This window comes from Eschrichtius robustus, chromosome 2 (assembly GCF_028021215.1).
Source record: "Eschrichtius robustus isolate mEscRob2 chromosome 2, mEscRob2.pri, whole genome shotgun sequence".
In the NCBI taxonomy this organism is placed as follows: Eukaryota; Metazoa; Chordata; class Mammalia; order Artiodactyla; family Eschrichtiidae; genus Eschrichtius; species Eschrichtius robustus.
The window spans coordinates 122,902,233-122,915,115 of NC_090825.1; the positions used below are offsets into that span (position 1 = coordinate 122,902,233).

The window sequence follows — 12,883 nt, forward strand, 5'->3', positions numbered from 1 at the left end:
TCACACCATTGACAGTTCTTTCTGGTGGAGGCACACTTACCCTCAAGCCAAGAAAGTGAACTTGGTTTGAATAAGGATGGTTTAGATGTGTTTTCTTCTTGTAGTGTTACTCTCTCTTTTCAATGCCCCGTATTAATAATCTCTTTTGTCTTTGATAAACTGGCATCTCTTTTTTTCTCCTCCTGTGAAAATAAATAAACTGAGAGAAAAGTCAGTATTTGTCAAGTATCCATTTTAACATCCACCTTAATTAACTAAGGAAAGAACATTTATTTAAAATCAGTTTTACTCTGTATTATCCAAGAGCACTGCCTAATAGATGATAATGGGCTCAATACGTATTTGTTGAATGAAATTTGAATGAACCACATAGTTCATATGTCAGTGTTTGCAAGTGAGGTGATTAAGTGATGGTTACAGGTGTGGGCTTTGGAATCACTCATAGTCAAGGCTGGGTTTTTTCACTCATTAGCTTCATGACTTTCTGGGATGCAATTTTCTTGTCTATGAATATTGTTTACTATACAGGGGTACTGTGAGCATGAGAGGCAGAAATACACTGAAATATTTAGCATAGGGCCAGTATAGGGTATGTACTCAGCTTTGGGTTTGATTATCATTTCCAATGCACGACTGTTAGACCACCAGAACCTGAGCTCCCGAAAGGCAGTGAATGGATATAACTTTTCAAACTTTTGTCTCTGCCCCAGCGCAGAACACAGAATCTGGTACCTGGTAACCAGCACTAAGTATAGGTGTGTTGAACTAGTACATATGTGTACGCATTGCCTTCAGGGTAGCCCAATAACTGAATGACTGAAACCAGTGCCACGTTCATTCATGGACTTCAGATGAGTCAGTTCTGTGCATACAACAAATAAAGTATATGGAAAATTCTGGGCCATGGCTACTGACCAAATCTGAACCAACTATTCAGCAAATGGAGTGAGTCAGGCATGGGAGTGGGATTGCCTGTATTGTATCCCACTTCCACTTCTGGAAAAGCAACTCTTCTATAGATGCCACTTTCGCAAGACACAGTTTGGAGTTCAACATCTACATTCAAAATACTAGTTTATGTCCATCTATCTATTTTATTCTATTCTATTCTATTCAGTTTATAAAAGTAGTAACATCACATTTGAAAAACAGGGGGAAAGGAATAAGTTATCCAGGGTCTCCAAACCCAAATATTGCTACTGTAATCATGTCTGTTCTACTCTCTGTTTGGTTAAATGATGCTCTTGGTCTCTAGGAAGCTGGTATCTCAGCACCCTCACCTCTGAAGTAAGGCTTGAAAAATCTGTTCTATAAATACATTTGAAAAGTACTTTGAAATTCTTGCAGAGGAGTGATTTACTGTGATAAAGGCAATTCCTATTCCATATCAATCATGCTATCAAGTTCTTGCCTAGCCCTAGGCCTAATGAAATCACTTTTACATTTCTCTTTTTAAAATTTCTGTCATTTTGGGGTAACACTTCATCTCTGTAGTGGAAAGAAGTAAAGGGAAAATGTGGATAAGCATAAAGCCAGAAGGGGAGGTGAGAGGGAAGAAGAGGCAACAGTTGAATGTGGAAACGCTCTGGGCTTGCTGTTAGAAGCTGTGGATGTTACTTCTGCTCCATTGACAGACGTGCAATTCTGCGTCAATCACTCAGTCTCTCTGGGCTTTTTTTCTCATACGCGAAGTTGGGGAAGAGGTGTCAGTGAAGGAGTTTCACTAGATGATTTTTTTTTTTTTTTCACTAGATGATTTTTAAGTGCACTTCGCTTTTATCACTCTACGGTGAGGGGTCCACAAACTGCGGCCTGCAAGCCAAACCATATTGGCATCTGTTTCTGGACACCTGCGAGGTAACAATAACTTTTACACTTTTAAATAGTTGAAAAAAAAAAAAATCAAGGGAACAATATATTGTGAAAATTCTCTACAGTTGAAATTTTCATATGAGTTTTATTGGAACACTGCCACAATCGTTTGTTTACATATTACCTATGGCCTATTTCATGCCAAGAGGGCAGAGTTGAGTAGTTGCCAGAGACCTCATGGCCCACAAAGCCAAAAATATTTGCTGTCTAGCCCTTTACAGAAAAAGTTTGCCTACACCTGCTCCATATATATATAGCATGCCTGCTTATTTTGGGTTGACCCGTCTCTTTTATATGAGGTGTGTGTGCTCATCAGGTATTTTTCATAGTGTTATGATTATAATGCATTATCCCATATACTGTTCAGCTTTCTAAGAGGAGGGACTCTGTTTTGCTCACCATTGGAATCCTAGCGCCTTACACAGTGCTGGTATATAGCAGGTGCTCAGTATTTGTTGTTAAATAAACATTCTAAGACCAGTGCCAAGCCAGTCATTTCAAAACTCCAAAAAGGATTTTTCATCTAGTACAGACTAAATTATTTCAGTGAGTTCAATTTTTTAAAAGTTATTTTTAAAAACTTTTTTTTCTGACCAAAATCCTCCCTGCACTAAACTCCCACTGAATTTTAGATAGGCAATGAAGAGAGAATTTTTGTAAAAATTGGAATCCTTTTTCTTCCTAAATAAAAAATATATTTAAAATACTGGTAAAATTGAAATGGCCTCAGCTTTTTACAACCGTTGCGCCACGTTTTAAAAATGACGATTATTGGAGTCCAAGGCATGGTTGCCATAGCATTTTGCATAATTTAAGCACAGCAGCAAAGGATACCGGTATGTGTGCAGAGCAAAATGAGTGTGCGAGGAAAAAAAGTAAAATTTTGCGTTCTGTGCGATATGTCGAACGTGAACGTATTGCACGTTGTGTTGCAGATTTACTACAGCTGAGTCATTTCGGGACACGAGTGTGTGCTTCCAGGAAAAAACGAGAGGAAGGAGCCAGGCTGAGGGTCTCGCCGGGTTCCCCCACGCACTTCCAGCAGCAGACAGCGGTATTCCGCGGCGGTCGGCGGCGTGGTCAAAAAAAAAAAAAAAAAAGGCGCCGCGGCCCCTTTAAGAGCCACAGCACCTTCTCCAAGATACCATCTTGCGCCAGGAGTTCACTTAAGCTCTCTACCTAACTTGCTAAATCCCTCCTCCTTCACTGGGTACGACCGGCGGGCGGGGCGAACGAGCCTTTTCATTGGCTTTGCGCGCACGGCCCCTCTGTCTTCTATTGGTTCCTGTGCCCGCCATTTGAGGCTGTCTCCTGCCCTTCTGTGCCGTCAGGCTACGTTGAGTGAGGGCTCTTGGGTTAGTTCCTGTTAGGCCCCGGCCGGGGGAGTAGGTTGAAGTCTCCTAAGATGCCCGGTGGGCTGGAGCACTGAGAGCTGTGAAGAAGGCGTGAGGAGGCGGCGAGGGGTGACCCGCGGCAGGCCCGAACAGGAGCGGCGGCCGAGCCCGCCTTCCCTGCACCATGCTCATAGAGGATGTGGATGCCCTCAAGTCCTGGCTGGCCAAGTTATTGGAGCCGATGTGAGTGAGGCAGGCTGGGCCGGGGCTGGCGAACGTGGGCGTTGGGGGCCCGCGGGGGTGTGGGGGGAGGGGAAACGGCGTGGGGGGAGGGCGGAGCGGAGGGGCCGCGGTCGGGAGGTCCCGGCGATGTCTTCTCTGTAGTACTATCACCATTGTGAGGGTGGGGGGGAGGGAGAGCAAGGGGCGTAGAGGCGGTGTGGCTGGGGGGCCGGGGGGGGGGGGAGAGGAGGGCGGGGAGGACTGCGAGGGTTTTTTAAATGTAAATATTGGGGTGCTCAAAGGGGCAGAAAGAAGTGAGGGAATTTAAAACATTGCTCTTTGAGAACTGAGAGAGAAAGCGGGGCTGTCGAGGGACTTTAAAATTTGAATATCGGGATCTTCAAGGGAGTATCAGGATACCAAGGGCTTTACAAATAATATTCCGGGACTAAAAGATCTAGAAGCAGAGTATCGAGGACCTTTTGAAAACATGAGAGGAGAAAAGGAGAGTAGGGAGAGATGTATAGCGATTACTGAGCTCTAAAGGTTCAAGAATATTGAATTAAAATAGGGTAGTTGAAAGGGATTTGTCGGCATCGAAGTGTTTTAGGAATTATTGGGAACCTGATAAGCCTATTGAGGGATGTTATTATTGAGGAGTTGATAGTGCCAGGAGAGCTGATGATTTTTAAATACCATTAGGGGTTGGGAAAATTGAGATTTTTGTAAGTTTGGGGGTTGAAAGGACTACTCTGGTATCTAATATTATTGGAGGACGGGCTGGGAGGGGTATACCGGCAGCTTCTAGGGATTTTTGGATACAGGTATTGGAGTGATAAAAGGGGTAGTAGGAGGAATGAGTTTTGTAAGTCCTGAGAGGGCAACTGAAGATATTGGGGTGTAGGATTATCGGTGCAGGGCTTGTTTTTTAAAAAATATTTTGGGTAGTATTGTGGAAATATTGCTGGGACCCTTGAAAGGAATAGCGGTGGTATCAACCTTTGGTTGGTTTTGTAAGCATTTTCAAGGGGCAAGGTTGTGAAGTTCTTATTTGGGACACTGGGGCACAGGTAGTCTCCGAAACACATCTCCATGAGCAAAGAGGGAAAGCTGCAGGGAGGGTTGGAGAGAGAAGGAAGGCATGGGAAGGGATCATTTGCTGCCCCCTTGTCACTTCTCCTTCTTACTTATCCTCCTAGTGGAGGGGAGGGCTTTCTGGCTGAAAGAAAAGGGGTAGACGAAGAGAAGGGCAGGCTTTGATTCGTTAGATCAGATCACTTTAGTGGAAAAATTGAGTTTTTGCAGAGACGGAAAGAAGGGGTAGTTGGGGAGGTGTGGAGGTATGGTGAAGTTGGGGCTGTTGGGAGACAGCTACTTCCCTGTTTGTCTATTTCCTTGTCCTCCTGAGAAACCCTGTTAACTAACTTTTGTTGTTTTGCCGTTTTGGTTTCTTGGGTTGGGATGGTAACACCTAGGAAGACTCATCTGTAGTCCAGTGTGTCAGCCTTGTGAAGGAAGTAGGATGGGAAAGGGAGACAGCATTAGGAGCATTTTGATGTCTGAAATGATATTTATTTGCTTTCTGAGGACGAGGAGTGTGTGAGTAGAGCACAGGTATGAATAAATGTACACTAAGGGCCTCTGAGTTTTACATTAGTGATGGTTTGATTAAAGTGAAAGGGACTTCTGGACACCCTTGAAAGTTTTATAGAAGAATATGGGCCTCTTGAGTGTTCATCATACTTTCCCTACACACAGTAACAAGCTTGGAGCACAAAGATGGAAATGAAGGTGGGAAATCATGAAGTAGATTTAATGAAATTGACCATATATGGAAGAGGCTAGAAATAGAAAAAGGTGTATTAGAATATTCTTTATCTTTGTGTTTTTAGTTTTTTGGTAGAGATCCTTTTGAAAGTATTAAATGTGTACTTTATGTTTTGGGTAGAAGGTGACAAGTTTTAACATTATAGTTAATTGCTATTTTTTTTTAAAGTTCCCTGAAATGTTTTGGTCTGGGTAGTGTTTTTTGGTTTATTTCGTAATGTCAGAATTTAGTTTGGGTGGGAACTTAAACCTCCTAAGGGTGTTTTCACTAGGTTTTTTTTTTTGACTATTTACACTGATTTTTTTCATAGATATTCTGTAATTTATATGGGTAAAAATTATCTTTCGAAATGATTATTTCTGTTTAGTTTCCCCATTTGTTTTGAGTTATATGTTCAACTTAAAGCTCACATCATGCATCTTTTAAGAAAAATTTTGTTACTTTTTTAGGGTTAAAAAAGATCTAAAGTCACTGCTTAGACTTTAATAATAAAAATGATTTTCCTAGAACTACAAAATTAAAATACTTATTAACTCATATAAGTAATGATTTTGGATGAAGGTGTTAATAAGAAATAGTAAATGCAAATGCCGAGGTCACGTATATTTTCATTCTTAGTATGTTGTCATGGGAGATTATTTTTTGTTTAGACATCCTAAAATGTAATAAATGATATGCTGAAGTGGGTTGTATTTGTAAATTTACTTTTTGCATATTCCAGATTCAAGAAAATTTTCATAGGAGATTGGCATGTTGCTACAACATAGCATTTCAGAGCAGTTGTTAGGCTTTCATATAATGTAGTTGCAGTGGATATGTTGGAATCATACTGTAGCTGTGTACATCATTTCCTATTGCACTTTCTTATTTAGCTTAATTTGAAGTTACCTCAATTTAGGGAGTTCCCTGGCGGTCCAGTGGTTAGGATTCTGAGCTTTCACTGCCGTGGACCCGGCTTCAATCCCTGGTCTGGGAACTAAGATCCTGCAAGCCACACGGGTGGCCAAAAAAGAAAAAAAAAGTTAACTAAATTTATAAAAGTTTTTGATTTTTAGGGATTTTTAAGCATGGTCCACCTCGTCATAGTGAAACGAAGGCACGTAACAGGATATTACTAAGCCAGTCCAGTTTGTATGTGATTATTCCCTGTAGACAAATAAGAAATCTCATGCTGTTAGAGCTTATCTGTTTCCTTCCACTCCTTTTGTAGGTGTGGGACATATCTATTACTTTACTAGAGGAAAATGAGAAGGAGGGAGGCTAGAAGAAATGACTCCTTAACTGTCTGTGAGAAACCCAGTACCATTTTTGTTGGCAGTGCAGTAAACGGGAGAGAAACCATCTTAGTCAAGGAGTTTGTCTCTTCCTACCACTGCATGAACAGACTGAACTTACAGATCTTCTTTGGGGTCCTCATCTTTCTTCACTTTCAAAACCTCCTAGGTATCCTAGTTATAGAGACTGTGTAGGGATTATGCTTAAGTAGGACATGTTGTGGTTTCTTTTTATTAGAAATAACTGCTCATTTTAAGTATTTGGACTCCTTAAAGGTAAGGGTCTAAGTAAACCTCGGGGATAAATCAATCACTAGAGAAATTTCTACAAGTTTAGAAAATGTTCAGGCAAGCATTTTTCAACAACAAACATGCATTTCTACCAAAAATGCTGTCTTTAATGAGGAATGTTTTAAGTTATTTATATTACATATATCAAATACATCTAATTTACTGCTGCTTGTTAGGCTTATTGTAAAAATTTGTCTTGTGATGGTCATTTTGTAATGTATAGAAATATGGAATCACTATGTTGTACACCAGGAACTAACTAAGTGTTGTAGGTCAATTTTACTTCAAAAACAAACAGACAAACTCATACAAAAAGAGATCAGATTTGTGGTTACCAGAGGTGGGGGGTGGTGGGAGGGGAATTGAAGATAGTCAAAAGGCACAAACTTCCAGGTATAAGATGCAGAAGTACTAGGGAAGTGAAACATAACTAATATAATTAATACTGCTGCGTTACATGTGAAAGTTGAGAGTAAATCCTGACTTCTCATCACAAGGAAAAAATGTGTATTTTTTCTTTTATTTTGTGTCTGTATGAGATGATGGATGTTCACTAAATTTATTGTGATACTCATTTCATGTATGTAAATCAAATCATTAATGCTGTACACTTCAGATGTATATAGTGCTGTATGTCAATTGTATCTTACTAAAACTGGAAGAAAAAAAGCTATGAATAACAAAAATTTGTCCTGATAATATGTTTTAAAAAGAGTGATGGGGTTTGTAATACTTTTTGGACGGTTGTATCCATCTATTTATCTATCATCTATCTATTTTAGTAGAGCATCATTATGTGACTTAGGGCATTTAGCTTCTAGTTCTATATGTGATTCACTGTTTGACTTTGGAGAGATTGTCTAACCTTCCTGTATTAAACAGAGTTAATTACTTTAGCCTTTTACCTACCTCACAAATGTGATATGAGTATTATGATGCAGACTATAAAAAGTGCTTTGTGTACCTCAGAATCATTAAATATAAATGAAATTTTATGGTTTTTGAAATGTGAAAATATGTTGAACTCTTTTTGCAAAAAGATTTTACTTACTAATGTTAAGCGCTGCTGCCTCTTACAAAGTAATCAGTCTAGTGCATGACAGGGTTAGATTCTCCTTACAGGCGCTATAGGTAGGGACAAGAATTGCTAGTGAAAGGACTTGGTGTGCAGTTTCTGTGAGTTCAGGTCTTTGTACCTGACTGTGTTTCATTTGACTGTGTTTCATTTCTGAGTGTGATGGAAAAGGCAGCAATAAGGTTCACTGAGGTCATTTTATGACTCGGTGGTCAGCGGGTGTATACTTGGGTTGAACTCTAAAGTTTACATTCTGCTTATAGGTTTGCAGTCCTTATCAAGTTAACTCTGACTAGTAATCTCTGCAGTTGCTCAAATGGGAAGAAAAATCACCATGTAGCAGCTGTTAGATCACATCTCCCTGATAAATAAACTACAAGGGTAAAATGAGTATTTTGTAAATATGTTCTTAAGATCAAAAAGTAGTGATAATTTTCTGAAATGTATGTAGTGGCTTTATAGAATTGGTGTGCCTGTAAAGTCCCGTGGGACTTGTTTAAGGAGACCGTTCACTATTTCATAGAAAGAGACTTATTTTGACCGGAAGACTTCTTGGCAAGTTATAGTATACTAAGTTAGGAAGGTATTTGTTCTTATGTCCTTTGGTCCGCCTCCTAAATATTTCTGACTTCATTCTCCCTGGCCCAATTGTTGTAGGCTAGAAGCCATATATTGCTTTTATAGCCTTATGTTTCCTACCACTGTCTTGTCTCATCCTCTCACAGTGTTGTTACTTCATTATTAATCTCTTTTTTTAAACCATTTGATATTTTGTACTATAATTATTTGTTTTCATTTCCATCTCTTAGCCTTGTGACTGCAGGGCAAGGTCTGTCTTGCTCAAAGTAATTCCATTACCCAGCAAGATGCTTGGCATTTTGTTAAGACTCAGTAAATGTTTAAATGAATCAATGTCCTCATATGTATATTTAGGTTGGTCACAATTAGAAAAGTAAGATTTTGTTTTAGTAGTCTAATTTTCTGGGTGTGCTTAGCTGGGGGCTACTGCACTAGGAGCCATAGTCCAAGTATCACAATGAGATACAACTGAGAGTCATATATTTTCCCCTCCAGATAAGTCTAGGGATATTTTCTTCTACATCATATTCATTTATGAAAGCCCCTAATTAATGAAGGGGAATATGAAAGCTTTCATTTGAAAAGAAGTAGAAGTACCAATATTTGTGTTTCTTAATATGAGTTAACAGGTTCTTAGAAATTAATATTTATTCACTTATACTCTGATAAAATCAACTCAGATTTTACTTATTTTTCCAGTACTTTCTTATCAAAGGAATATTCTGAACAGCGATCTCAGTGTCAGACTTCCTGTTTTTTTTACTTTTTTATAAGTAGAAATAAAAGCATTATTGCATTACAGAAAATGTAGAAGGGACAGAAGAGGATAAAATTATTTGTATATATTTATTTCTAGTTTCTCTTCTGTGTATGAACTTTCATGTAGCTGTAATTAGACTCAAATGTAAAATTTTTAAAAAAATTTTTTTATTTTTGGCTGCATCGGGTCTTTGCTGTGGCACGTGGGCTCTTCGTTGCGGCGCGTGGGCTTGTCTCTAGTTGTGGTGCGTGGGCTCCAGGGCACATGGGCTCTCTAGTTGAGATGCACGAGCTCAGTAGTTGTGGTACGCGGGCTTAGTTGCCCTGCAGCATGTGGGATCTTAGTTCCCTGACCAGGGATTGAACTCGCATCCCCTGCATTGGAAGGCGGATTCTTTACCACTGGACCACCAGGGAAGTCCCTCAAATGTAAAATTTTTTATCTTGATTTCTCCAGTTGATGTTTGCATTTTAATATTTGTGTATTGTTTCTATAATAATCACTTTGGATGCCTAATGTTTCATAAACATTCAACAATAAGAGTGGTTACTTTGACTTTCCTTTTTCTGTTAAAAATAATGCTGTTTTTATATAATACATGTATATGTATTTAGTGTCTCTTAGGTACCCATAATATTTTCTGCGTTTGGCTTTATTTCCTGAGGTTTGTTTCCCATAAGTACAACTACTAGTCAAAGAGTATGGACATTTTTTTTTAATTAATTAATTTATTTCTTTATTTTTGGCTGCGTTGGGTCTTCGTTGCTGCGTGCGGGCTTTCTCTGGTTGCGGCGAGCGGGCACTTCTCCTGTTGTGGAGCACAGGCTCTAGGCATGCAGGCTTCAGTAGTTGTGGCACGCGGGCTTAGTTGCTCTGCCGCATGTGGCATCTTCCCAGACCAGAGCTCGAACCTGTGTCCCCTGCATTGGCAGGCGGATTCTTAACCACTGCACCACCAGGGAAGTCCTGAGTATGAACTTTTTTTTAAAAAAATTAATTAATTAATTAATTAATTTTTGGCTGTGTTGGGTCTTCGTTTCTGTGCGAGGGCTTTCTCTAGTTGTGGCAAGCGGGGGCCACTCTTCATCGCGGTGCGCGGGCCTCTCACTATCGCGGCCTCTCTTGTTGCGGAGCACAGGCTCAGTAATTGTGGCTCACGGGCCCAGTTGCTCTGCGGCATGTGGGATCTTCCCAGACCAGGGCTCGAACCCGTGCCCCCTGCATTGGCAGGCAGATTCTTAACCACTGCGCCACCAGGGAAGCCCCGTGAGTATGAACATTTTTAATGGCTGTTGATGCACATTAGGATCAGGAGGTTTTTTTCCTGTGGCCCAGTAGCATAGTCATTAGTTGTCTCACCTCTGAAACAAAAATCACACTGAGGTAGAACTTAAAACAGCCCACATTCAGAAACATGTAGGTTTTTCTGAAAATGGATGAGGTTTAGGTAGCCTTGGCTTTTTCCTAAAGTAGTTAGTGGTGTTTCTTGGCTTGGGACTTAAAGTAAGGGAGAATCTTTACTCTTTGTTCTTGGGATTGGGTATATGTCTAACTCTGTAAAGCTGAGGTGCTAGCTCAGTAGATGTGTCAGTACCTGCAATGGAGATTTCATTTAGAAGGAAAAAGACAAATTTGAGGTTTTTATAGATAAGACATTTTTAGGACAATATTTCTGTTCACTTCCCCTGATACAAATTAATTCTAGTCAATTTTTATTTTTTAAATTAAAAAATAGATAATTGAAACGTTCTTAGGACATTATTATGCAAGATGTGAATTTTAAGGAATCCTCATTTGTAACTTCCATTAAACTTTAGGAAATTTCTTTTGTTGGTTCTTTATTTTAACTGAAAGGTGATTATTGGTTGAGACTTACAATACATTAATTTGTTGTGCAGATAAACATTTGAAAAATGTATATGCTGTGATAGATTTTACTTGCATGGAATTGCAGCTGAGTTTTAGTTCCACAGGTAAGCTGTCTGCCTGATCTTGAATGGATCACATGATTTGTCTTTACATATTTACAGATTTAGGTATCTATAAAATGGATAATAATTGATTGATTATGCTGTTAAGGTCTTTTAAAGACTACAGTAGAAAGTAATTTTAGGTGGATATTATTACCTTTTCTAATCTCTTTGTTATAATGGAAGCCCCTTTTTGTCTAGAAACGTGTGTATTTAACATAGCCATGGCTCCAGAATTTTAAAATCTCTTTCTTTCCAAAATGTACTTGTCCCTGTAGTTAAACAGAAATGAATTTCCATAAGCTTTGGTTACAAATGAAGAGCTAAAAGGTTTTAAATACTCTTCTTGGGTACTGCTTTTTGTGTAAGAGAAGTAGGAAGTGGCCCTGCATTTGTTTTGTAATCTACCAAGGATCTTAAACATGCTCAGATTTTTGTGACACACTTCTGGAAGTCTTGTTGGGCTACTATTAGTATTGGTACCATAGCTGCTACAGTATTGTAATTGTCAGTTTTTAAAGATTATATGGTAAGTGGTGATGAAAGAATAAATAAGAGCAATCATAAAGGTACAGAAAATTACAGCAAAAAACTCCCTAATGTATTTAAGTTTCAACATGACTCATTATTTCAGACTGGCAATTTCCTTCACGGTGCACTTTATGGATACATATTAGGAGCTGTTAAATTTAAATGGTCCCATTCCTTTGTCTGTAAACATGCTTTTGTATTTGGTGCAGAATTCTAACTATCAGTTATTAACAGTCAGTTGTTCACTCACATTAAACAAATATTTAGAATCTGTGATCACTCTTTTTTCTTGGTGTCTAGTCTTTTTCTACTCTTTTACCTTCTTGTAACTATTCATCTTGAGGTTTTTTTTTTTTTTTTTTTTGGCTACGCGCAGGCCTTCTCTAGTTGTGGTGCACGGGCTTCCCATTGTGGTGGCTTCTCTTGGTACAGAGTACGGGCTCTAGGGCACGCGGGCTCTAGAGCGCAGACTCAGTAGTTGTGGTGCACGGGCTTAGTTGCTCTGTGGCATGTGGGATCTTCCTGGACCAGGGATCGAACCTGTGTCCCCTGCATTGGCAGGCAGATTCTTAACCACGCGCCACCAGGGAAGTCCCATCTTGAGTTTTTTTGGTTTTTTAAAAAATTTTATCCATTTATTTTTGGCTGTGTTTGGTCTTTGTTGCTGCCCATGGGCTTTCGCTAGTTGTCGTGAGCGGGGGCCACCCTTCGCCGCGGTGCGGTGCGCGGGCCTCTCATTGTGGCGTCTCTTGTTTCAGAGCACGCCAGGCGCGCGGGCTCAGCAGTTGTGGCTCGCGGGCTCTAGAGCTCAGGCTCAGTAGTTGTGGTGCACAGGCTCATTTGCTCCGCAGCATGTGGGATCCTCCCGGATCAGGGCTCGAACCCGTGTCCCCTTCATTGGCAGGCGGACACATAATGACTCCGCCACCAGGGAAGTCCCCCATCTTGAGTTTTAACACTATCACATCAAGAAGTATTTCATCAGAAACAACCTAACTCTGCATTTGTTTTTCAGAGTCTGAATACTGAATATATGTATAAGATATCTGGGTGTGTTTAACTCACCTCATTTATCCAGTAATCTGAGTTTTGCCTGTTTCTCACTAGATACTTCATATCCTTACCCAGTGTTATACCTGTTAGGTCA

General features: G+C 39.8%; 1 protein-coding gene across 6 annotated transcripts in view; it reads left to right on the forward strand.

The window, feature by feature from the left end:
- The first annotated feature begins 3,204 nt into the window (after positions 1-3,204).
- The window catches only part of RBM27 (RNA binding motif protein 27), a 64,881-nt gene continuing 55,202 nt past the window's right edge, over positions 3,205-12,883 (forward strand). For all 6 annotated transcript variants that reach the window (XM_068536111.1, XM_068536113.1, XM_068536112.1 and 3 more), the window contains exon 1: positions 3,205-3,449. In XM_068536111.1, the coding sequence (XP_068392212.1) occupies positions 3,391-3,449 (59 nt within the window). In that variant the 5' untranslated portion in view covers positions 3,205-3,390. The remainder of the gene's footprint in view (positions 3,450-12,883) is intronic.